Source organism: Chanos chanos, chromosome 6, assembly GCF_902362185.1.
Source record: "Chanos chanos chromosome 6, fChaCha1.1, whole genome shotgun sequence".
Classification (NCBI taxonomy): domain Eukaryota; kingdom Metazoa; phylum Chordata; class Actinopteri; order Gonorynchiformes; family Chanidae; genus Chanos; species Chanos chanos.
The window spans coordinates 24,443,626-24,470,986 of record NC_044500.1 but is presented as its reverse complement, the minus strand read 5'-3'; the positions used below and the strand labels follow the sequence as shown (position 1 = coordinate 24,470,986).

The 27,361-nt window shown below is 42.4% G+C and overlaps 1 protein-coding gene across 1 annotated transcript; it reads right to left on the bottom strand.

Moving 5' to 3' along the window:
• Window positions 1–5,381: 5,381 nt before the first annotated feature.
• st7l (suppression of tumorigenicity 7 like) lies at window positions 5,382–27,072 on the bottom strand. Its single transcript, XM_030776322.1, has 15 exons — window positions 26,904–27,072; window positions 26,394–26,476; window positions 23,433–23,592; window positions 22,990–23,044; window positions 22,758–22,873; window positions 22,131–22,209; window positions 21,593–21,681; window positions 18,548–18,648; window positions 18,035–18,149; window positions 15,074–15,146; window positions 14,774–14,876; window positions 8,805–8,955; window positions 8,501–8,593; window positions 8,213–8,352; window positions 5,382–5,481 (listed from the first exon to the last, which is right to left on the bottom strand). The coding sequence occupies exons 1-15, from the start codon at window positions 27,070–27,072 to the stop codon at window positions 5,386–5,388; spliced, it is 1,623 nt and encodes a 540-aa protein (XP_030632182.1). The 3' UTR covers window positions 5,382–5,385.
• Between the last annotated feature and the right edge of the window lie 289 nt (window positions 27,073–27,361).

The following is a 27,361-nucleotide window of genomic DNA, read 5'->3' as shown; positions in this document are numbered from 1 at the left end:
CTGTTAAAATAGCTTGGTCAGCACGCCTAGAATTCTCCAGCGCTCATCCCGTGACTGACGGCTTTACTTTGGTGTGACAGTGTGGCTGTTGTAAATTTTACTGCAGAGACAGGTGAAGAACCAGACACCTGTGGGTGCGACGTGCTGGCCTCCCATGCAGGCTGGAGGGTGCCTGTTCACACTGACAGTCTCATTAATCTGGGGAAACATGACCTGGGCATGACATGTATAAAGTTACAGAGAAGTATGGCCAGCCGAGGTCACAGGATTACTAATTTAGTGTCATTTTATATATGTCTTGCAGGTCTTTAAGGGATTATTTGTGCTTCCTTTGAAGACCAAAAGACTCAGAGAAAAGCTTCAGTGACTGAGGAAACTGTGATGGAAATATTCACCCTTGACTTTATTCTCACATAGAAAAATTGTGAAACAGTATTAGCCATAATAAATCATCGAAAAGAGGTTTCAGATATATCCTCTAGTTATATGTGCTCTCAGGGTCTCATCCAATCAGAAATTATTTGAAACTATATTTTTCCATTAAATGTCTCAAAGTCATATTGTGTTGTTTTTCAACATTTTAGTTTTGTGATTCTCGCCAAGAGTGCTGTGTTGAGAAAGACATACTGAAAACATACTGAATCATTTTTTCAAAAACTGTCAAACAACTCCCTCAGCAGCATGTCTGGGGTGTTAAAATTTACACACAGTCCTAAACAAAAGGGTCAGCCATTCCAATTAGTTTCCCCATCATGGGAAAGAGCCTGTTCCTTGGCTCAACAGTTTCATGTGATGACTCCAGCCTAACTTTTCATGGACTCTCTAATGGTCTTCTCTGCAGTGCTGTAGTCAACAGTGGTACAGTAGTGACTGGTGTGTTAAGCTAATAGCCCTCTCAGCAGTGGTACAGTAGTGACTGGTGTGTTAAGCTTAGCCCTCTCAGCAGTGGTACAGTAGTGAATGAACAGCGTTTTCCCCTCCCTCAATATGCGTGGCTGAAGTGCCCTTGAGCAAGGCAACTAACCCCCAACTGCTCCCCAAGCAGTGCAGCTATGTGGCTGCCCACTGCTCCAGGTGTGTTTGTGCTCACTGCCTCCTAGTGTGTTCATGCTAATTGCTCACGACTCTCAGTGTGTGTGTGTGTGTGTGTTCACTGCTCCGGGTGGGTCAAACTGCAGAGTCTTAACTTCTGTAAGTCTGTAGAAAAACCTGGTTGGCAGTGCTCTGTTCTGACCACTCCACTCTGTCAGGTGTGTGAAGCATCACAGAGAACTGGGCAGTAAAACAGAGACTATAAGACTTCTATCTGAGCTCAATTCATTACTGAAAAATTACCTGTCAATTTCTCTCGCGCTCTCTCTCTCTCTCTCTATATATATATATAAATATTTGAAGTATGTTTTTTTTCTGAAAATCATTTGTAATTATGGAACCTTCATATACCACATGTGTGTCCATCCTCTTCACTGTAAAACCTTATGTGAGTACCTTCAGGAGCTGTAGGCTTTACCATTAAACATCCCAGCAGCAGGCACAGTGCTCAGCCCATGCTCTCCAGAGAGCAGAGTTACTGGACAGGTTAATGTATTATAAATGTATGTGGCCTTTGGCAACATGTGTGGCTAAACTCCTCTGTGAGAAGGCTGATCCGTTAGCACGCCTCTTGTCAAACTGAGATTAGTGGGCTGGGAGCTGAGGATTAGTGCATCAGAACTCTTATCTGGTGCGTCAGCTGACAAGAATGCAGGAATATCCCCATGTTTCTGAGCAGAGGCCTTGGCCTCAGGTTCACCACCCTGGAGGATTAGCCTTTTATTTTTATCACTAACAAACTGATCTTATGGCCTCCAGTGGGACTTTCACAGGGATGGTGTTCACAGCATGCCACACACACACACACACACACACGGAGAGAGGGAGAGAGAAAACAAACACACGTGTGGGAAGGAGCATCAGTCATAAGACTGGACTGTAGTGCAGTGAGTATGGAGAATAGGTTTCCCTGTCTCAGGCTGCCTTAGCACAGAGATCCTGAGAGCAGGTTTACTTGAAAAACAATCTGATTTCTTTGTGTAAGGCTGAGAACTTTTTTTACTCTAGAGTTCAAATTTACCCTCCAATATTACACTTACCTTCTGCGGACAGTGGCTGGTTGGTGAGATACACCATCTCATTCTGGAGAATGGATCATTTCTGTGGACAGTGAGTTGCAGGCAGACAGGCACAGATGGATCAGTTAATGTTGGAATAAACGTTTGAAGGAGAATAAACGTTTGAATGAGAATAGATGTCTGAATAAGCTAAATGAGTGACCTAAGCTATGAGGAGGAACTGAGGAACTGTCCTCCGTCTGTATGAGCAGACAAACTTAATGTGAAGAATTGCTTAATCAGGTAGGCTCCATTTGTATGAGCAGAAAAACTTAATATGAGGAACTGCGAGGAACTTAATATGAAAAACGTAGGCTTTGAGTGACAGTTCTCCTCAGTTCTCTCAGTCTCCTGTGAGTGTCTTTACATGTAGAGAGTGTGAGACAGGGGGGAGACACGCTCATCTCGTATCTAGGGTACAGGTATTCTACTGAAAATTCACTTTAGAGCTCTGCTCAGCCCTGGCCCATTGCTGGAGAGAACTCTGAATCAGTGGCTGATGTTGAAACTGAGTCAGATATTAATGCAGTTAGGGCAAAAACGCATGGTTATTGTGACTCCTGAGGTCTGAGCTGGGAAACACTGCTCTGCTCATTGTGCCTTCATTTTAAAACCACACTCTTCCTCTGCTTGCCTTTCTCATCTGCCACTAAAGCGTTTAAAGTTCTGCAACTCAAGGCTTTTGGGGATTTTCACCCTCACCCTGATGATTCAAATTGTTTCACTGTTTGAAAAAAAAAAAAAAAAACAGATAAAAAGGAATCTTAGTCCTGGCTTTGCTGGGCCAACACTGCCATCTAAGTAATACTTTGATAGATGAAAGGATGTGGGTATCTGTGATGTTTTCATAAGTACATAACTGAGAAGAAGTGCTTTTCTCATGACATTAATGAAGCAAAATGCTTTCCATGTGTTAGAATTGTAATGTAGTCCATTACTTGTTCATTTTATACAGATTTGTTGCTGCTGTTGATTTTTAGCAAGGGTAGAACTGAAAGTTGTAATGTACAGTAACAAACAGACAGAGCAATATAATGTTCATTCATTTTCCAAGCCACTTATTCTAATTAGGGTAATGGGGGGTGCTGGAGCCTATTCCAGCACTCATTAGGCAAAAGGCAGTGAAACAGCCTGGACAGGTCACCAGTCCATCACAGGACAGACACATTCACACCTAGGGGTGATTTAGTATCTCCAGTTTGCCTGACCTGCGTGTCTTTGGGCTGTGGAAGGAAACTGGAACTCCTGGAGGCAACCCATGCACACACAGGGAGAACATGCAAAGTCCACACAGAGAGGACCCGGGAATCGAACCCAGGACCATCTTGGTGTGAGGTGACAGCATTACCCACTGCGCTACCCACTAATGACAGCACTACCCACTGCGCCACCGTGTGCACCAGCAATATAATAATATTTGATACATCCTTACACATAACTGCTTTTAGATTTACCAAACTTACAAAACTATTAAAACCATCCACTGCTCTCCTCTTAATAACAGCCAATCATGGCTTGGAGGGGCTCATTTATCATATAATTGTCCTTCTGTTATTTGTTATATGGACAGTTTCAGCATACATTTTTATATTGGGTTCTGAGTGATGCAGTCCACAGATCCACACTTTAGGCCTGTGAGATGTAGACCAAGATATCTCCGTTTGAAAGAACATTATTGCCTTTAATCTTGTTTGTGAGGCTACTCACCACATGGCGTGCTAGTCTTTATCCATTACAGATGAGCCATACGTGGGAGGGCAGACAGAGAGTGTATTGAGGACCACGGTGAAGTTCATTACCCTGAAAGGGGAAAACCCATGGAATTACTCTCTTTAAATGGGAGCATTAGTACAAGGGATGAAAAACCCTTTTTAAAGAGGACCCCACCTCAAACCAGTTCCGCCTGTAGATTGCCTTTGTAGGCACTTGACAGTGTTTAAATAAATGCCTAATGAAGCTATAAAGGGCTATGGCATTTGGAGACCAAATATGACCAACCCAGTTTGCCAGTGATCATCTGGGGCCATACTGGAAATAGCCAAATACTCAGCAACACTTCATTCATTTGCTGATTTCATAAAGTACTCTGTGGTGATCTGATGGTTCTAGAAAACTCAGCAATTCTCACACCATGTCCACTGCCAATTCCGTTTACAGTTTCCCAGTGCAGCTGTGAGAACTGGTGGAAACAGTGATACAGCACAGCGGAGTTTTTCATGGCTACAGCAGGCGCAGCACTGGCCTGGCCTCTGTTACGACTTCAAAAAGGCACTAAATCATGTCCCTGTTTTTAGTTGGCCTCACAAAACCAAGGTCAGCTCTGGCCCAGTCAACATCTTCTTTTTGCCTTTTAAGAATCTACTACGCTCTGTGCTCTGTTCTTGGGCCAATTAGACTAGTGGACAATAATTCAGTGATAGTTAACCAGAACTGTGGACAAAGTTTGAGACTGCAGGCAATGTTAGACCAGACGAGGACAGTTGTATTTGGGAATAGCTGCTGACAGGCCTGAGGCATGGATGCACCCAGACCATCCAAATGTACTGGTCCCTTCTGACTGGCTAGCACAGTGGCAAAGACAACAGCCAGAATTACTGAGCAGGTAAATCAAAACAACCTGTCAATACTTTTAACACAAGGAATCTAAAACTAAAAGGCCTTAATGGGCCAGCAGGATCCAACTCAAATGTTTAATAGACCAAGGATGCTGGCCAGGGAGATCTCACCATCGTTCAAAGGATTTTGAGTAGTTTCGTTTTAGAGCCTAGACTGACAAGCTACCTCACTGTCTGCAGCTGCAGCTCTTCACACCCTATAAGTGACTCAAATCACGTTTAACACCCAGGCTTCAAAGATGCTGCCCAATCACAAATGGCACTGAATCTCACGCCATATTGCATTTCACATGAGGTCTCATTCACACTCATGTTGTGGTTTTCCCAACTAACAGGTTGGCTTTCAACATTGGACCAAAGTGAGTATGTATTCATCAGCTGTCTGTGCCAGCCTGGGAGCCGTGCATCAGGCCAAGTTTCCTTAAAAAGCACCACGGCTCCGAGATCCAGAGAGCTCTGAACATACAGACAATAAAGAAGAGCAATGGAAGTAGACACAGGTTTATGCAAAGACAGAAATCATAATGTTTAATTGTTAGTTGATGGATAAGCGTCTGCACTCTTCACTCTATTCTCTTAATTCTTGTATTCTGTTGGCATGCGTTTCACAGGGAGTACAGTCAGAGTCTTGCTGGCTGATGCAGAAGACAGGAAGGCATGAAACTCTCCATCTTGTCTGCGAAGAAACCCAGAGGTGCAAAGAGGGTACTGAAGAACTGAAGACAGGGAGAGGGGGAGGGAGAGAGAGAGAGAGAGAGAGAGAGAGAGAGAGAGAGAGAGATCGCAAAGTGATTGATATCAGTTCAAACCAATTATTACATTTTCAGCTTTAAAATAATTGCAGCTAATCTATTGACTTTTCCAGTACAGAGCACACCCAAAACTGGAATGCTATTCCTATTTCTCAAAGATTCCTTCCACACAGGCATATAACTGGACTCCATATGACTATACGACAGGAGCAGATTCCTTGTTCATGGTAAATTGTCGAAAACATCTGGGGAGACTTTCTTCCTTTTCTTTTTAAATCCTGCTTAAATAGTTGGACTATTAGTAGCTATCCGCCCTGTCCTGACTGCGTTTCATTTGTACTCAACTTAAACTACCCTTATTGGACAAATACAGCTGAAATTAAACTAAACTGGATTTTACAAAATCAAGTAAACATATTAAATACTATAAAATAGCCAATCACAGATCCAGCACAGCAGGACAGAGTGTTGTTATGACATGCCAAATTCAGTCACTTTATAGCTCACTTCATATAACTAGTATTATTCAAGGATGACTAAGAAGGACAGTGAGGTCAAATGTAGAGTTCATGTCCACTTTCCTATTGGTGAGCTGTAGACACATGATACCAGGTTCATAGCAGAGGTATAACTGAATTGAAAATGGTCATGTCCTAAAGCTCTGCAGTGGATTTAGTGAGCTGACACACACAGAGAGTAGACAGAGCTGACCCACAGCGCTGGCCGCTAACCAGCTCCACTACTTAACGACGGCGCGGAAAAACAACCGCAAGAGGAACGTTCAAACCCTCGTTGTCCAGTCCACCATAAACAAGCCTTTAATGTGTTTACCAAGCAATATGTTCTGCAGCCCCAACAGATGTTTATGACAGAATATGGGAACAGAATCACAGTGTGTGGCGTCTGTGAGGAGCGAGAGGCGACGGAGCGGTTTTGGCTGGAGACGCCTGATGCTGGCTCTGATAGTGACAACACTCATGCATACCGCAACATGACAAACGAGGAGCAATTAAACACAGACCTCAGACCGCTTCATTTATTTCAATAAGAGATTTGGAAAATGACTCCCAGCAGAGCGATGTGTGTGTGTGTGTGTATGTATGCAGAAAGTGGAAGCGTGTTTGAGGAGGACAGGAAGGACAGATGACTTGACAGGTCACACTATGAAAAAATCAACAGTTTTGCCAGTTACAACACTCCATGTGTCATTAACATACTGAAACACAGCTACAACACACCACGTGTCATTAACATACTGAAACACAGCTACAATACTTCACACTTCGTATATACATGCTAAAATACAAAGCAAGATTATTGTACTGTGGGCATTTAAACCTGTTCACACAATGTTCTACACATTGTCTAGGAGAGACATGACAGCAATGCCTTCTGTCTGTATAGCTGAACTAATGCCAATGGCCTTGCGTAGCAGATCCCAGGCTGTGTCTGTGGGTCTAAAACGATGAGACTGGTTTGGGTAATATCTGAGTCCTATAGAACGACACAGGGCAACATGCTGTACCAGTCACACTGCTAACAGTCATCAGAACCTCTCAGACCTGCCCTGGGGTCCAAGAGGAGGAGTTTAAGAATCAGCTCTGGACTGGAACTCACTCAAACTCAAACCCACACCCTGGGCACAGGCGGTGAGTCGGCGGTGACGCAGGTTGTGAGATTTAGGGCACAGACTGCCAGTCTCTCCTCATCGTGTTCTGCTTCTCCTCACTGTCCAGCCAGAGGCCTCCTTGCTTCTCTGCGCTCTCATACTTAATCACCGCTGGCAGCTCGGCCCGACTGTTACACAAAACAGGCTGAGAGATACATGTTCTCCCTCAGGTCTTTCCCAAAACAAATGCCACTCACAGAAAACACAATATTTAAAGAGCATTCGATCAGCTCGTAAAACAGAGACTTAATAAGCACAGAGATTGGACACAGAGCCTCCTGCCCTCTTACAGAGTGCCAGACATGCCCACTCCAAACTGGAGTCAATCAGTGAGTGAGGACTTGTTTTTTCCCCCCAAAGATGCTAAACTGAAACATATGATTTAGTTACGTATATGTATTTTGCCTCCTCTTTTGGACACTTCACAGACATTCACACAAACAGATGTGTGTTTTAAAAACATCATGAGATAAATAGCAGAAAATAGAGCAGTGACTCAGACGCTCTTCAGAAGGAATCTCAGTGAATGACTCTGGTCATGGTCCTGGAGGGCTAGGGTCTGAGGGCCTGTGTGGAGGGCAGACAGGACTTACATCCTGTGCGGACAGTAGACAGAGGAGTGCAGAGAGATGCAGAAAGACTTGCGTCCTGTGTGGACAGCAGAGAGGACTTGTGTCCTGTGTGGAGACCACAGAGGTGAAGGACTTATGTCCCGACTGGACAATGGAGAGCAGAGAGGTGAAGGACCTACATCAAAGGTGTCAAAATCCAGTCCTGGAGGGCCATGGTCCTGCTGTTTTTCTTGTCGATCAAGTAAATACAATCTCTGATTGGCTGAAGAGCATGCGCACCTGTTTTCAAGGTGAAAATCAACAGGTAACTAAGAGGTGAAAACAAAAACCAGCAGGACCCTGGCCCTCCAGAACTGTATTTTGACACCTCTGACTTACGTCCTGAGTGAAGACCAGAGAGGTGAAGGACTTACAACCCATGTGGACAGTGGAGAGCAGAAAGGTCAGGACTTACGGCTTTGGCAAAAATGCCCATAAGTTCGGGGAACTGGTGTGTGAGCATAGCCAGCACAGCAGTAAAGGAGCACAGGCCTGCTGTGAAGAGGATGAAAAAAGGCAACTCCTTCTTCGGATACACTGAAACCTCATGGAACGCTGAGAGAGGGAGAGAGACAGGGAAGAGACAAAAGAAGAGAAACAGCATGAGTAAGATGGATATCAAATGAGAAAGAGAGAGAAGAAACGAGAAATGTAAACATTTTTTACATTTTTGGCAGTATTTAGTCAAAAATATCGTGCTCACATGGCAGAAGTTCTCTGTCAGCAGTCTCTGTGCAGCCAGGGTATGGGTAGAACAGATGACCCTTCTCTAGAGGGTATGGAATAATCCGGAAGGCTGAAAAAAACAAGACAAAAAATGGATCCCAACCAATTAAATTCAAAATCAGTCCAAACCAGGGCTGATCAGCTGAAGTACAGACATGTCCAATGAGACAGAAAACTACATGACAAAAAATTATGCCATGAAAATCTGATGGATGTGCACTACGACATGGGTGGACCATACACTCGTGTGTGTGTGTGTGTGTGTGCGTGTGTGTACATACTGCCTTCCCATGTGCAGTGCAAGAGGTTGAGCGCTCCCTCTGCTCTTTTCCAGTGCTGTAGGTGAAAGAAGGCATAGGCCACTGCCTCACTGTCCCCCCGCTTCAGAATGTGCTCCGGAGGCAGGATCAGGCTCTTCATCTCTAATAAATACTGCAGACACACACACACACACACACACACACACACACACATACATATACATGTGCACACACATACAAAGAGAGAGACAACCAGGGAGTAAATTAACCCACTAATGTACAAAGAAGTCAAAGGGCACAAACTGTGTATTCTGTCTGAACATCTCCTTATTGGTTCTTTAATGAACATGGATATTTGAACCAACGGCTGCTCTCCTTAATGAAGGATGTCTGGGTGTACTCCAAACGCCTTTTTCCCAGAGCAATGCTGGAATGGCTTTATAAAAAAATACACACTCACAGGGGTGAAAACAGGAGACTGGGAGTCAACATTAGTTCATGCGTGACTGGTTGATGCTCCATGATGACGACAGTGTTTTCAGTATCAGTATCAGACTCAGACTCAGTAGAACCATCTGTGCCTGGATATAATACAGCTCTGTACGACCAATGCAGTCCAGCAGTGACGACCCAGATCAGCAGAGGGCTCATGGGAAAACAGACTACAGCAGTGTGGGCTGAGTATCTAACAGAAACTGTGTGTTAATCCAGTCTCTGGCCACTGGAATCTTCAGACCAGCCTACGACAGACACACTGGGCTGACAAACACGGCCTTGGAAATGCTCTCCTACAACTAAATCTGTCTGATCTGTTCAGAGCGCAACACGCCAGCCTCATGCACACATACACACACACACACCTATACACACACTCGCATGCACTCCGCACACACAAATACACCAAACACAGCCACAGAACAGGGCGCAGTGTGTGAGTGTGATGTGAGGGGCAGTGTTTGACTAGATGTGACATCTTATATCATTCCTGTGTTAATAGGACTGTGGGTGTCCTGTGTCTTCAATGTTGGAATGTGTCTGAGAATGCAAAATAAAGCACTTGGTCTGTGTGTGTGTGCATGTGTGTGTGTATGCATGCATGTGTACGTGCGTATTCCTCTGTGTTTCAGACTGGATGTCTTCAGTGAAGACCCATTGGGGGTCACTTTAAACCAGGCCAGTCTGTTGATTATGGCTGGTATTTGAGAGCAGGCTGTCCTGGCAAGCTTGGGCATTGCAATGAATGACATTTCCCCTTTTGACAACACACACACACACCACCCCCCCAACCCCCACCCCCTCCCCCACACCACCCCTGCCCCCCCGTGACACCTCTTTGATCTGCGGATAGCATGTCGCTCATGCTCTCTTTTAACTTCGGGACACTAAGCCAAAGCACAAGTCTTAATCCACCATCTGATTCTGATCTTAACTTAATGGAAAAGAAACAGAAACCATCACCATAGATATGCACACTAAGGCTGAACGCAGCTGGTGTTAAACGGTCTCCTGTCACGCCAGCCTCTGATCCAAATCAGCGGTCAAATGCAACCATTCACTTCACCTCTGTATGTCTGACAATTACTAACTGTTACTATAACTCCAAGGTAAAGCGCTTCAGAGTTAACCGTCTCTGTAACTACGCTCATTCAGTCACTGAGTGAATGGACTGCTAGTCTGTCAGCTCTCTGGTATTTCTCACTGTTCCTGTGCTGTGCTCCTCAGAGCTCAGTCAGTGCACATCAGCACAAAGAGTGTAGAACACTGCAGATGGGTTTCAGTGTTGAGAACAACCCAGAGAGAAGCAGCTGGGATCTCACACTGATTATCACCTAATCCTCATCTTTACAGAAAAACCTTTATGTGGTATTCACTGTCATTTTTATCCTCTGACAGACCATGCCCCTGAAAGACACAGAAACATTTCTGTATGCATTTTCTATGTGAACAGGAGGACCAGGGAAGAAGAGAAGAGAAGAATGTGCTCTGAGTCAGTCATTCAAGTTTGGTGGAGCAGACTATTTGGGGTAGAACAGGCAGAAGTGTGTGTGTGTGTGTGTGTGTGTTTGTGCGCGTGCGTCTGTGTGTGTCTGTGTGCACTTGTACAGCTATCCTTGTGAGGACCAATTTCAGTTTTAGACCTTGGAAGTGAGGACATTTTGGGAAACTGAAGACATTTTGGCTGGACCTCACTTCTTCAAAGGGCTGTTTAAGGGTTAAGACTTGGTTTTAGGGTTCAGGTTAGATTAGGCTTAGGTTAGGGTTATGGTAAGGGTTGGGGTTGGGCATTTAATTGAGATAGTTGAGGTTAGGGTAAGGGGCTAGGGAATGCATCCTGTCAACGAGTGTCCTTACAAAGACAGAAGTACAAGTGTGTGTGTGTGGTGTGTGTGTGTGAGTGTGTGTGTGTATATATGTGTGTGTGTGTGAAAGGGTCCTGAGCAGTTACAGACTCATGGATCATTCGCCACAGTCTGCTGCTCTAGTGGTATCTGATGAAACTCAAACAGGCACTGCTGTCATGGCTGCACATCCCAAACATACACCTACAACAAACACAAACTCCCATCAGCCTACACAAATGAACCTTAGACACGCCCCCATGAGGAGTCTGTTGGTTCATCTCTCTCTGTCTCTCCGTCTTCTGTGGCCTGTCTGACTTTCATATAGTCCTATGAGTAGATAAATCTCACCCTGGGTGGCAACAAACATTTCATTAAACACTTTGGTTGCGTTTTTTGGATATTAGACAGAGGCTCTTACATGTTTCTGTAGAATAGGCTGGTACAGCAAGCTAGACTTGTTGACAGAGGACCACAGAGGTCCTGAGGGTAGCCATTTTCCATAGACATGTTGTTTTTCATTTTGGCCAGACAGCTACAGTTTTGTCTCATCTGTCCACACATTGTTCTAAAATTGTTGCATTTTACTCGTGTTGTTTTTGCTAAATAAGGCTACTTTGGTAGTAAGCAAATGGTCCATTTTGGAGCTGAGTGATCTTGTCCTAACTATTCTTCAATGAGAGCCAATGTTACCCAGTGTGTTTCCTAACAGTGCACTGTGGGGACAGAGGGGCCTACGATGGGCCTCTGGGTGATATCCTGGGGTTCTTTGAAACAGTGAATATTCTGTAGATCAAACTGGTTAGACTGGCAACATTCTGGAATTTTCTCAAGACTTTTTACAGACTGCAGACGTCTTGCTATGCTAAAATGTGTTTAATACTGTTTAAATAAATGCTTTGAAATGTGGCACGAAATCATTCTCTGTCAGACTGTCATACTAACACGACTGAATAGCACAATGGAAAACCAGACCACTCAGCAAGAACGACAGCCAGCAGTTGTGGAAATATACTCTATACTACACACTCTAAAATGTTCCACAAAAACCACTGTTTGAAGTCACGTTTAGATGTGCTGACTGGAAATGTTGTGGATGTCATTTGTTTTCATTTAGGTTTTCACCACAACACTCATTAACCAGTTTAGTAGGGTTGTTTTGGTATGTTCCAGTCTTTGAATTAACAACTCCTCATAGCTAATGCCCTTACCAAAACAACTCCACCATCATATTTAACAACTCCTCACAGCTAATGCCCTTACCAAAACAACTCCACCATCATTTTTAACAACTCCTCACAGCTAATGCCCTTACCAAAACAACTCCACCATCATATTTAACAACTCCTCACAGCTAATGCCCCTACCAAAACAACTCCACCATCATTTTTAACAACTCCTCACAGCTAATGCCCTTACCAAAACAACTCCACCATCATATTTAACAACTCTTCACAGCTAAAGCCCTTACCAAAACAACTCCACCATCATGTTCAACAACTCCTCACAGCTAAAGCCCTTACCAAAACAACTCCACCATCATGTTCAACAACTCCTCACAGCTAATGCCCTTACCAAAACAACTCCACCATCATATTTAACAACTCCTCACAGCTAATGCCTCTACCAAAACAACTCTAACATTGTCTTTTATAGCCCCTAAACAGCTAATGTAAGTTAAAAGCATCTTTTTCTCCAAACACAATCGCATCCTTTTCTTCAAACACAATGTCAGTACACAGATAAATGACCCATCAAACCATCCTTGGTACTACACTCTGGGCTCCAAGTTTTGCTTCGGCAACCTTACCATTAAACCTCAGCATTATGAAGTTCAGGATGGAGAGATTTTTGATTTTCTCTCTCTTTTTTTTTTTTTAACTGAGACTCTACTACTGTTTTATAGCTGTTGTACCTGTCCTGTCAAGTCCTGTCAGACGAATGTCTGGTCCTGTCGATGAGAATGTACTTCCTGTTCCTGTGATACAGCTAACACATGTTGGTCATTAGTATTTATTTTAATATGAATATTTTAACAATGACTCATGTGCAGTTGCCATAGTAAATTTCATTCAATTATTTCAAGATTAAGGTCCATTTTTCCTTTGGTGTGTTCATTCTTCTGCTCCACCATGTGCCTTTTGATTCCAGAATTACATGTATCCTGAGAGCTTAAGACCAATCTAATCATCCACTCTTAACCCTTAGTAACGGCCAGTCAGTTTTAATTATGTCCAATCATCAAATCTTCAAAGTGTGTCCTTTGCTTTTCACTGACTGTAGTATTAAAGATTAGGATAAGCGACAAAGCAACTCTACAAACTGCTACAAGATAGCGCTTTATCACACATATGAATGACAGCAGACAGTGACAGTGGGGTGAAAGAGTGGTAAAGAGTGGTAAAGACAGGTGTTATACCTCTACAAGCTGATCAGGTTGTCGGGTGGGGCAGGTTGGGGCAGATGGAGTTTTTAGAGGTGCAGAGAAGGCACCTCTTTGAAAAGACTGCACTAAAACATGGGGACTCGGAAGTACCTAACTTTAAAGCTGTTCTAGAAATACTAAAAATTTAGAAATATTTCATTCAGAGTAGTTTTCGTTGGTTAGTACAGGTAAACTATTTCACTTTTTGAAAACCACGTAATCATTTGAATGCCGAATGAATTTGCAGCCTAATACAACACCTCAGTAAGCAAACACTTCAATGGACATTTTGCAGACTTAATGAGCTACCTATGGCTTTTTAAATGCATATAATGAAATGTGCTGAACAATGATGACGTATGTGTGGAATATTGTAGACATGAAAACGACAAAGGACATCATCTCAGTGAGTGGTTCAGAATTAATAGACTGTTTCATCTCTAACAAAGGAACTGCGCCACCTACCTGCCCATTATGGAAATGTATTTCTCAATGTATCACTGTGGGGGATAACTACAAAATAGACTACAGCTTGCTCTTTGAGTTCACTGAGTGGTCAGGGAAAACAAAACCATTCCTCAGACATGACTGGACTGACTGATATGACCGACGGATTGCCAGATATGACTGACTGGACTGACCGATACGACTGATGGATTTGGTCAGATATCGAGAGACTAAAACTATTCCTAACCAAATATGGAGAGGAAACCTTCATACACACACACATATACATGAAAACACACAAACACACATAAATGAAGCTCAAATGTGTGTGTGTGTGTGTTAAATTTTAGATACTTTATTGATCCTCTGATGGAAATTAGGAATCTGCATTTAACCCATCCAGCAGTAAACATACACAGTATGTGTAGTGAGCAATGAGTACACACACACCTGGAGCAGTGGGCAGCCACATAGCTGCAGCGCCTGGGGAGCAGTGGGGGTTAGTTGCCTTGCTCAAGGGCACTTCAGCTGTGAATACTGAGGGAGGGGAAAGCGCTGTTCATTCACTCCCCCTGCCTACATCTTTTCCTGCTGGTCCAGGGATCAAACTGGCGACCTTCCGGTCCCGAGCCCACTTATCTAACCTTTAGGCTATGGCTGCCCCACAAGTATGTATGTATGTGTGTGTGTGTGCGCCTGTCTGTGTATTGATATATATGGGTGTGTGTGTGTGTGTGTGTGTGTGTGTGTGTGTGTGTGTGTGTATTTGTGTAGCCTACCTTGGGCACATGTGGGTTGAACTCCACAGCTCTGTGGATAGCCTCCACTGCATTCATTTCAGCTGTACTGAGGCCTCGTCTGGACGCTGCTTCAGGGGAAAACCTAAAATATGCATTACTCTTTACTGAATATAGAAAGCCATCTGCCCTCTGGAATACACATACATTAACATGTGTGACAGTTCTAAAATACTAATCAAACTTACAAACATACATGTTTTCATTATAATATTTTAAGGTGCAGTTCATGTGACTGGAATGTGCCAGTAAATAGGCTTCACACAGTAAAGAAACACTCACTTATCTGAGACGGCCCGAGCTTTGAGCAGGGCAGATGTGTAGCATATTGTGGCTGACTTAGGCAGGCTGATGTCTGAAAAAGGCAGGGCATACATGGCATTACAGAAGGTTAGAGAGTCACGTGTGTGCTACCCCAGCGATGTGTCAATGGACATGTCACCAAGAGCTACAATGGACTCTGCAGCACTACAATGGGCTATAGTGACCCTTTGTTACCATATGCTGCAATGGGCTATGGTGACCATGTGCCATAGCACGTTGTAATGGGCTATAGTGACCCTGTGTTACAGCATGTTAAAATGGGCCATAGTGACCCTGTGTTACAGCATGTTAAAATGGGCTACAGTGACCCTGTGTTACAGCATGTTAAAATGGGCTATAGTGACCCTGTGTTACAGCATGTTAAAATGGGCCATAGTGACCCTGTGTTACAGCATGTTAAAATGGGCTATAGTGACCCTGTGTTACAGCATGTTAAAATGGGCTATAGTGACCCTGTGTTACAGCATGTTAAAATGGGCTATAGTGACCCTGTGTTACAGTATGTTAAAATGGGCCATAGTGACCGTGTGTTACAGCATGTTAAAATGGGCCATAGTGACCCTGTGTTACAGCATGTTATAATGGGCTATAGTGACCCTGTGTTACAGCATGTTAAAATGGGCTATAGTGACCCTGTGTTACAGCATGTTAAAATGGGCCATAGTGACCCTGTGTTACAGTATGTTAAAATGGGCCATAGTGACCCTGTGTTACAGTATGTTAAAATGGGCTATAGTGACCCTGTGTTACAGCATGTTACAATGGGCTATAGTGACCCTGTGTTACAGCATGTTAAAATGGGCCATAGTGACCCTGTGTTACAGTATGTTAAAATGGGCTATAGTGACCCTGTGTTACAGCATGTTAAAATGGGCCATAGTGACCCTGTGTTACAGTATGTTAAAATGGGCTATAGTGACCGTGTGTTACAGCATGTTAAAATGGGCCATAGTGACCCTGTGTTACAGTATGTTAAAATGGGCTATAGTGACCGTGTGTTACAGCATGTTAAAATGGGTTATAGTGACCCTGTGTTACAGCATGTTAAAATGGGTTATAGTGACCGTGTGTTACAGCATGTTAAAATAGGCTATAGTGACCCCGTGTTACAGCATGTTAAAATGGACTATAGTGACCATGCGTTACAGTATGTTACAATGGGCCATAGTGACCCTGTGTTACAGCATGTTAAAATGGGCCATAGTGACCCTGTGTTACAGTATGTTACAATGGGTTATAGTGACCCTGTGTTACAGTATGTTAAAATGGGCTATAGTGACCATGCGTTACAGTATGTTAAAATGGGTCATAGTGACCCTGTGTTACAGTATGTTAAAATGGGCCATAGTGACCCTGTGTTACAGTATGTTACAATGGGTTATAGTGACCCTGTGTTACAGTATGTTAAAATGGGCTATAGTGACCATGTGTTACAGTATGTTACAATGGGTTATAGTGGCCGTGTGTTACAGCATGTTAAAATGGGCTACAGTGACCGTGTGTTACAGCATGTTAAAATGGGCTACAGTGACCCTGTGTTACAGCATATTAAAATGGGTTATAGTGACCATGTGTTACAGTATGTTAAAATGGGTTATAGTGACCCTGTATTACAGCATGTTATAATGGGCCATAGTGACCATGTGTTACAGTATGTTACAATGGGTTATACTGACCCTGTGTTACAGTATGTTAAAATGGGCTATAGTGACCCTGTGTTACAGCATGTTAAAATGGGCTATAGTGACCCTGTGTTACAGCATGTTAAAATGGGCCATAGTGACCCTGTGTTACAGTATGTTAAAATGGGTCATAGTGACCCTGTGTTACAGTATGTTAAAATGGGCCATAGTGACCATGTGTTACAGTATGTTACAATGGGTTATAGTGACCCTGTATTACAGCATGTTATAATGGGCCATAGTGACCATGTGTTACAGTATGTTACAATGGGTTATACTGACCCTGTGTTACAGTATGTTAAAATGGGCTATAGTGACCCTGTGTTACAGCATGTTAAAATGGGCTATAGTGACCCTGTGTTACAGCATGTTAAAATGGGCCATAGTGACCCTGTGTTACAGCATGTTAAAATGGGCTATAGTGACCCTGTGTTACAGTATGTTAAAATGGGCCATAGTGACCCTGTGTTACAGCATGTTAAAATGGGCCATAGTGACCCTGTGTTACAGCATGTTAAAATGGACCATAGTGACCCTGTGTTACAGCATGTTAAAATGGGCTATAGTGACCGTGTGTTACAGCATGTTAAAATGGGCCATAGTGACCCTGTGTTACAGTATGTTAAAATGGGCTATAGTGACCCTGTGTTACAGCATGTTACAATGGGCCATAGTGACCCTGTGTTACAGCATGTTAAAATGGGCCATAGTGACCCTGTGTTACAGTATGTTACAATGGGTTATAGTGACCCTGTGTTACAGTATGTTAAAATGGACTATAGTGACCATGTGTTACAGTATGTTACAATGGGTTATAGTGACCCTGTGTTACAGTATGTTAAAATGGGCTATAGTGACCGTGTGTTACAGAAAAATCATAACATTGTAGAATATTTTGCTGTTATTTGTGCCTGCAAGTGTGCTACAGAAAATTACACTTTTATTTTGCTATGTCATGTTACCAGAAGAACAGTACAGTTAATATTAATTCCTCCGCCACAATACATGTACAGCAGCACAAAGATCACGGGGTTTCTGCATTAATATTTTCTTTTAATATATATATATATATATATATATATATATATATATATATATATTTTTTTTTTTTTTAATAACACACCCCCCCTTTCAGAGGACAATTTTTTAAAATTTCAATCTATTTTAATTTCTGCATAAATATTCAATTTCTGTCTCATTAGCCAGACAAGGGAATGGCTGCAGTAGTTTGGCTCACCGTCATATTTCGCCAATACGGCTTGCACATCTGCGTATGCCTTTAGCTCCAGCAGGGCTTCCAGAAGATTCTCATGGATATTTAACATTCCCAACAGGGGGAATTCTTTCATTAACTTAGGGAGAAACAGAGGACCAGAGATTCAGCTCTGAGCATTAATGGTGACTAGAAAGAGGCAGCCTTTAAATGACAGCACACAAAAACACATGATCATACCTCTCTCACTCATAATCATAACATAAACCTACTCAAATAAAACAAGCCTCTCAGAGCCATCTCCCTCCTGCCTTAACTGATCAAAACAATAGTAAAGTAACACTCAAACAACATTCAAGAAACATTTCACATCAGACCAGGGTACATCATTATTTTAGACCAAACACTGAGAAGAATCTGAGGTTGAAATCACACTATGACAGTCATCTTCCCTCTCACAAACACTCATTATTCGTCATGGTTACTTCACTTAAGGCATAAACAGATCTGGTGACCACAGAAAGCAGTTGGACTTACGTCTCTCATCATTTTGACGGCCTCTTTGACGCGTCCCAGTTTTCGTGCACACATGGCCAATCTGCGCCTGATGTACACGAGCAAGTTGGTGTCTTTGCCAGCTACAGACGGGGCACACATCACACAGCTCCATTGAACACATCAAATCAACACAAACATTACAGACAAAATCAGCACTTCACATCAAATACACTTTTCATTATGGATTTAATCACATCCAAAAGAAGGAGATTAATTATTAATTTAAAAATCAAAATAATTGTTTACTTAATAATAAGATTAATCATTTACTCTCTCCTGTAAACAATCTCAACCCTAACATTTTCCATATTTTGTCATTTTACAAATTTTTTGTGACTCCTGCACATAAATGACTAGGTAATCAAGTGTTATGAAAATTCTGAAGGTGTTCTCACATGTCATTTAAAATACAAACTGAAATGTGTTGAATTAATAAATATTATATTATATGTTTTATTATTTTGTTTTACTACACTTTAAAAACAACCTTTGTGCTCTAAATTGTTAACCAGTATAAACATACATTATACACACAGTCAAGAGGGGAGAAAAAATCACTTCATCTGCAGTTAAAAAACAAACTGTACAGGCCAGGAAGGGGGTGAATACTTTCTTTCCACTATATCGGTAGTGTAAATCTAGTGCTGTATTACAGAACTTCACTGTGTCAATATTTGCATGTCCTGCTGACCCACTGACCACAAACCATCAGAACAAAGGTGTTGGTGTCCAGCACTACAAAGCATGCATCCATTCCCACAGTGAAAATGTACATTTGTCAAAATATATCTCACAAATTATTTATCAGCATGTATTTATCAGATTATTTATCAGAATATATCTCACAGATTATTTATCAGCATGTATTTATCAGATTATTTATCAGAATATATCTCACAGATTATTTATCAGACTATGTCTCACAGATTATTTATCAGCATGTATCTATCAGATTATTTATCAGCATGTATTTATCAGATTATTTATCAGCATGTATTATGAGATGAGAGCTGTTGAGTGAGTTGGTATTGGGTAAGAGATGGTGCTGTCTGTTGAGTGAGTGGTATTTAGGCCCACTGCTTTTTTCTTTTTAGGCCCAGTGCTTTTTTCTTTACATATGCTACCTCTAGGTAATATTATTCGTAAACACGGTATTAGCTTCCACTACTATGCTGATGACACACAGTTGTATGTCTCAGCGAAGCCAGACGAGAGACACCATCTTAACAAAACTGAAGAATGTGTAAAGGATATTAGGCATTGGATGCTTACTAACTTCCTCTCACTTAACTCTGAAAAGACAGAAGTACTTGTACTAGGATCACGTGCAGCTAGGAGTAAGCTTTCCGATCACATAGTTACTCTGGAGGGCCTTTCTCTTTCATCATGTGCGGCAGTAAAAGGCCTTGGTGTAATTATTGACTCCAGTCTTTCATTTGAAGCTCATGTAGATAATATTACCAGGATAGCCTTCTTTCATCTTAGAAATATTAACAGGATAAGAAATGCATTGTCATTTCAAGATGCTGAAAAATTGGTTCATGCTTTCATTATCTCTGGGTTAGACTATTGTAATGCCTTACTGTCTGGATGTTCTAATAGGTGTATAAATAAGCTACAGTTAGTTCAGAATGCAGCAGCCAGAGTTCTTACTAGAGCCAAAAGATATGATCACATCACTCCTATCTTATCCACACTGCACTGGCTCCCAGTCAAATCTCGTATTGATTATAAAATCTTACTATTAACCTACAGAGCACTAAATGGTCTTGTGCCACAGTACCTGCACGAACTCCTGGTCTTTTATGATCCACCACGCCTACTTAGATCAAAAGGTGCAGGCCATTTGTTGGTACCTCGAGTTGTGACGGCTACAGCAGGGGGCAGAGCCTTCTCTTACAGAGCCCCACAGTTACGGAATAGCCTCCAAATTAATGTTCGAGACTCAGACACAGTCTCTATGTTTAACTCAAGGCTGAAAACTTATCTGTTTAGCCAAGCCTTTTGCTGACAGCTCTTTACTAGGTAAAGGAGCAGATCTGGAGGGTTCCCGAGCATAGAATGTTTGGTAAACTGGGATGTTTGGATGCTGTGCCCCCCTCCCCCCCCACTCTAACATGTTCACTCAGGTTTGTTGACGGTGGAGTGGGTGGCCGCCTTGTGTCCCAGAGTGCCATCATGTCCGTATTACCTTCTAGCTCTCCCTTTTAGCTATGCTGTAATAGCTAGACTTGCTGGAGTCCCTGCCTGCACTCGGCACACAATGTACATTTTCCCCTAACCATTATGTGGAAATGAACATCTAACAATGTCTCTCTCTCTCTCTCTCTCTCTCTTTCTCTCTGTTGAGCCACACATGCTACTCGCCACACGTGCTACTCCTGAGATACCAGTGATCCTGACTCCTCCTGCCCTCTGGACCGATCCATCCTGGTGTTATCATCTTTCATCCCCCTGTCAGCCTCCTGTCAGCATCACCATCCCCTTTGTTCATGCTCTAATTTACTTGCAATTGTAACTGCCCGCACCTATTGCACACCTGTCTGGCCAAGAAGGGGTCTCCTCTCTCTGTGGTCCTTCTCAAGATTTCTCCCATTTCCCTTTTGGGTTTTTGGGGAGTTTTTTCTTGCCCGCAATGAGGATTAAGTCAGGGGGTGCCGTCCTGTTTTGATTTTGACTGTTGTGGCCTGTAAAGCCCTTTGAGACTGTAAACAGTGATACTGGGCTCTAAATAAACTGGAAACTTATTGGGTAAGAGATGGTGCTGTCTGTTGAGTGAGCTGGTATTGGGTAAGAGATGGTGCTGTCTGTTGAATGAGCTGGTATTGGGTAAGAGATGGTGCTGTCTGTTGAATGAGCTGGTATTGGGTAAGAGATGGTGCTGTCTGTTGAATGAGCTGGTATTGGGTAAGAGATGGTGCTGTCTGTTGAATGAGTTGGTACTGGGTAAGAGATGGTGCTGTCTGTTGAATGAGTTGGTATTGGTGCTGTGTGGTCTAATGCTCTGCTCTGAGAAACCCATACCACTTTTCAGGGCCTTTTTAAACAGACGCTCAGCCTCAGAGATTGTGGTTGCTTCTTCCTCAGCCAACAACACATAGGCAGCAGCACATCTGGGAAATCACACACACACACATACACACACACGTACTAAGATAAGTGATGTAAGCTGAGACCTTAAAACACACTTCAGCCAGAAGCCTGTCTACTTACACAGAATAACTCAGCAGATGGAAAGCCATGTAAGACAGTTTCTGTTTCATTAACAGTTCAAACGCAGTCAAAGAGCAAACGTGGACTTGGCAGGCTGCTCCGGTGAATATATGTAGAGGTGTGCATGTCTGTATCCATAAGTGTGTTTGTATGTGCGTGTAACAGTACTGTCTAATGATTGTGTGTACCTCCTAGGTGTGTGTGTGTGTGTGTGTGTGACAGTACTGACTCGGGGTTGAGTTTAGTGTGTGTGTGTGTGTGTGTGTGTGTGTGTGTAACAGTACTGACTCGTGGTCGAGTTTAATGTGTGTGTGTGTGTGTGTGTGTGTGTGTATGTGACAGTACTGACTCATGGTTGAGTTTAATGGCTTGATAGGCTGCCCTGATCCGAGCCTGAGGGTTCCTCTCTCTCCATGCTTTCTGCATCACTGTGAGAGAGAAAGAGAGAGAGAGAGAGAGGGAGAGAGAGAGAAAAACAGAGAGAGCGCAGTCAGTGGTCACACTTAGACAAAGCTAGAGACAATGGCCTTTGGCTGAAATATAAGAATTTAAACTCTGAATTCTGCCAAATTTCTATTGCGGCTCTCAGCCACAAAGTATAGGTCCAAAACATCAAAAGGAAAAAAGAAAGGAAACACAGAACATATGAACAATATGCAGCTTTACCTGGATTTTGTTTTGAGGTCACAACAAAAAGAAATAGCAACAACATTTACCCTATGGCCCAAAATATACAGAATATAGTCATGCGATATATATTCTTAAACATAATGGGCCTGGAAATACAACTGAGCTAAGCTTCAAATAAACAAACAGACAGACTAATACTTACATGAAAGTACCTGTTACATCAGTGCTTACTAAAGCCTTCTGATGTGAGTCAAATAAGTTCTTACCAGAGTCCTCTGGTCTGAGTCATATATATATCAGTTCTTACCAGAGTCCTCTGGTCTGAGTCATATATATCAGTTCTTACCAGAGTCCTCTGGTCTGAGCTGCTGTGTGTCTCCAGTGAAGAACGTCTGGTGGTCTTGTGCTGATAAATTCATGTCATGATAGGTCAGGGGCTCTTTCCCAGTCACCCATGTATACCTGCAACGGAACACACAGCTCAGCAAGAGGCAAGGAGAGAAAGGGTTGGAATGACAGCATAGTCTGTCTATGTGTGGCTGTGTGAACTGTGTGTGTGTGTGTGTGTGTAGCCATACCTGCTGTATTCTGCACCTCTGAATAAATTTAGGGGGTTCCTCCACACTTTGCACTCTGAAACAAACACAGACACTTCAGAGTCTGATTCTTATTACTGCGCAAGTTACCAGTACAAAGGCTGAGTTACCAGTACACAGGCTGAGTTACCAGTACACAGGCTGAGTTACCAGTACACAGGCTGAGTTACCAGTACACAGGCTGAGGTACCAGTACACAGGCTGAGTTACCAGTACACAGGCTGAGGTACCAGTACACAGGCTGAGTTACCAGTACACAGGCTGAGTTACCAGTACACAGGCTGAGGTACCAGTACACAGGCTGAGTTACCAGTACACAGGCTGAGTTACCAGTACACAGGCTGAGGTACCAGTACACAGGGCATCATAGATAAAATAAACTGTATCAAAGTGCCACCATCATCCAAATGTACAACAGCCAGTACCTGAAACAGTGGGTCTGTGCTCTGTATCTCCATTGACTGAGGAGAAGAGATCTCCTGAGCTGCTGTTCTCCACTCCGCCCAGCAGAGGGCGCAAGTGGCTAACAGACACTTGCTCTATGAATGATGCGCCATACTTTCTGAAGTACCACCATTCAAATATCTTAAATAAAGGAGAGAAAAGAGAGGGTATGACAAACAACAGTCAGACAAAAGAAACAATAAGGGAAAGGCAAGATTAAAGAGTGTTTAAAGCATTTAAAAACATTATACAAAACATTTCATCTAAGCTATTTATCCAAGTGGGTCACACTCACAGGTTCATCTCTTTCCAAAAGAACCTCAAAAACAGTTCAATACATGAACATATGTAACTTAGGTGGCAAATACATGAACATATGTAACTTTCGTGACAAATACATGAACATATGTAACTTTCGTGACAAATACATGAACATATGTAACTTTCGTGGCAAATACACGAAACATATGTAACTTCAATGGCAAATACATGAACATATGTAACTTAGGTGGCAAATACATGAACATATGTAACTTACACGACAAAACATGGATAAATCATTTCAAGCTTGTCCTGCATTTACAGGTTTTTGGTCCCCATATTTCATGTGCTACTTTAAATATACACTTATATACATCCAGTTACATCAGCTGCTGAGTGACTGTGTGAGAATGGAGAGCACAAGACATCCAGGGATAGCCTGACGAATGAAAACACAGATGAGTCTGCAGTCTCACTGTTAGAGACCAATGGTCTGTCTGAAATATGACGCAGTGTTGAGTGTTGAGCACTCTGTTAAAGTGTTCAGCGCTGCAGAGTGAGTGACTCTCATGCACAAAGCCCTGAGTCTGTGTCACCAACTCTGTTGCTTCATTTCACTACACACATTCTGAGGCAATCTGAGTTAAACTGAAGATTCCCTGTCTCACCACTGATCATCTCACAGACACAGCTCTATTTGGATTTGGAACAGAGCTTTAATGATGATGTTTTCAGCATATCAATGTATGTTTGGATCCACAATTTTATCACACAGGTTACTGATGGAAATGGTGAATGACAATACCCTGAGAGCTGAGTTTTCCAGTAGTTTTAGCAAGCTTTCTGAAGCAGAGTCTAACTGATTACACTATGGTATATCAGACAATGGAAAAGCCTAACTGATTACACTGTAGTGTATCAGACAATGGAGGAGCCTAACTGATTACACTGTAGTATATCAGACAATGGAAGAGCCTAACTGATTACACTGTAGTGTATCAGACAATGGAAGAGTCTAACTGATTACACTATGGTTTATCAGACAATGGAAGCTACTTCACAACACACCAGTCAACAGACTAACTAGTCTGTTCAACAGTATCTCTCAGCCAACAGTAACAATCGCTTTACATACACCAGTGCAGGGGTTACAGTCTGGGGCACTGACCACATTCAGATGCCATGCCTTTTCTGAAGCCCCTCTGAAGGCTACTTAGGACATCACTGGTCCTTACAAACCATTTCTGCTCATTTTTAACAAATAGTTTTGGGATTTCTGAATGTTCAGACATAAGAGAGAAAATGTTTTGCTGTAAAAGGTATCCATCATTCAGAAGATAAAAGCCTGTGGCAGGTTTAAGACCCTTTTAATCTTGAACTTCTGTTGCTTCAGAAGGTCATGTTAAAAAATAATTTATCAGGAATTATTTCTACAACAAGCTCAAAAGACCATCATTTCATTAATCTTTTCTTTATTTCTGATAAAAGAGGATTTTTTAATCATTTCTAATTTCTTTTTATTTTTTTAAAAAAATATTCTCTCGTGAAACACATTGAGTTAAAAACATTTCTCAGTTCAACTCATAGGCTATATCTCCTATAAGACACACACTGAATGTTCCAGAAGAAATGAGGAGTTGCTTAAAATAGTTTACACTCTGAGAGATTACAAGAACAAAAGGTTTGAGGACAGACCTGACTGTTCTCTAAAACTTTAATGGGTATTAGGTTTTTTTATTATTTGACTTAAATAAACGCAAACTTCTTCCAGTTGGTGAGTGTTGGCAAAATAGCTAAAGACGGTCTAGCCTGCTGAACGTTGGCAGTGTGGACATTCGCTGTGTCTTGCTTTAGCCCAAGTTGTGTTTCTCTCATGAACAAGTTACATTTAAACACAGACACAGCTTCAGTCTGTGTTAATGTCAGGAAGGTGAGTTAGTCTTTCCCAGTCACTATAAAACATATACACCAATAAAATATTTAGGATGCTTTGTTTGCCAGATGTTTCAACACTGCTGTTTGGATGTGCACAAGGGTCATGCACAGCATTTTTAAAAAAAAAAAAAAAAAAAAAAAAAAAAAATGACATCTTCTGTAAATGAGTGGACTCATTGGTTGAGCTCGTAATAATCAGTGTTGTGTGAGTAGGTGAGTTAAGTAAGTTTGTGTTAAGCTGACACAGTATGATAACACAGTCAAAGATTTAAATTGACCAGAGGCTGGTGACCTCCAATCACAGTTTAAAGTTCTGGGTAGAATTACGATGTCATAATTCAGTCTGGCCAATACAGCAGACAGTGACTGACTGACAGGTGATGTGACTGATAAACTTGAGCATCACAAACACTGGAACCACCCACTAATCAGTACTGCTTAGAGAACAGCCACAGAATTCATTCACATTCACACTGTCCCTGCGCGTTTCATACTGCTCTTGGTTCACACTGCACTGGTACCTCACAGACTGATTCCCCTTTAAGGAACTCCTGCCAGCTGTGGACAAGAGCACAGGGGAACCAAAGCGGAACAAAACATGTTTCCTTTGGGTGGCCTACAATGGGAACTGACAATCAGATGCATCCCAGCACACTACTACTACCTCTGAAAATTTGCACGGCTCACGGTGTGTAAAAAAAAGCAGTGTCTGCCATCTGAGGGGGGAGAAAAGACTCCTGACTTACCAAAATAAGCCCCGAGATGAGGGAGGAGGTGCCTGTGAGTGCCACATAAAATTTAGGTGTCAGCGTATTCAAAAAGACAGATGCTGTGGGGGAAAAGAGTGTACAAGTTAAACCATCCTACAGTTTAACAGCCTTAAGAACAATGAAAACAGAACAAACAAGGAGAGTGTGTGTTAAAGGGATGGGGAAATTTGGTTGGAGGATTCCACAATGTCACGAAAATATCGTTATTCAGCCAACAAAGTTAACCTCAGAATCCACCTTAGAGCATCTAACAGAATTTGAATTTTATGAACCAAATGTCCTAAGGATTTGTACTAGTGGAAACTTTATTTATTACGCGATTCTACGATAGCCCTGCCTTACAACTGAAAGAAAGAGACATAGAGATAGAAATAGAGGGAGGAAGAGAGAGAGACTAGAGTAGGCCATGTCTTCAGCTGTCACAGCACCTGTCACAACCTGCCTGGACAGTTGTGCGGCTAGCTGCTTTTTCTGTAGATTTATTACCTGCGGAAACGGTCTCTTGAAGCTTGAGCGGACTTCGTAGCACGTAAATCATAGTTAAAAGCATGGCCAACCAAATGGCACAAACGTAGGTCCAAGACCAAGAGAACCAGCATTTTAATTTCTCTGTAAACCTGGGGGCTTGAGGATTATTATTTGTATCATCCGCCATTTTTCATTTAAAGCTATAAACACAAGAACTATGGGAAACTGGAGGACCGGTCTTTTCTCTCGGATCTTGCGGTCTGTCTCCATGGGGTGGCGTCATTACTTCAACAACGCAACACGAGGGGAACGCACCAAATACCGGAAATTGTTCAAAGAAAGAAGGTATTGTGCTGCTTATGATCCGTGTTTGATAAATTAATTTAGAGTTTATCTGACATTTATTGAACTAAAAGTAGCAGTTATTGAACTGGGATCGTGTCACGTGTTTTTTCTCTATCATGTCTGGAAATTGA

Excerpts from the sequence above, each read along its gene's own strand:
- st7l (XM_030776322.1), bottom strand. The coding sequence starts at position 27,072 with ATGGCGGATGATACAAATAATAATCCTCAAGCCCCCAGGTTTACAGAG. Across the intron at positions 18,649-21,592 it reads TAAAAAGGCCCTGAAAAGTG|CTGGCAAAGACACCAACTTG; the intron begins GTATGGGTTTCT and ends CCCCGTCTGTAG. Across the intron at positions 5,482-8,212 it reads TGGGCATTTTTGCCAAAGCC|TTCTTCAGTACCCTCTTTGC; the intron begins GTAAGTCCTGAC and ends CCCTGTCTTCAG.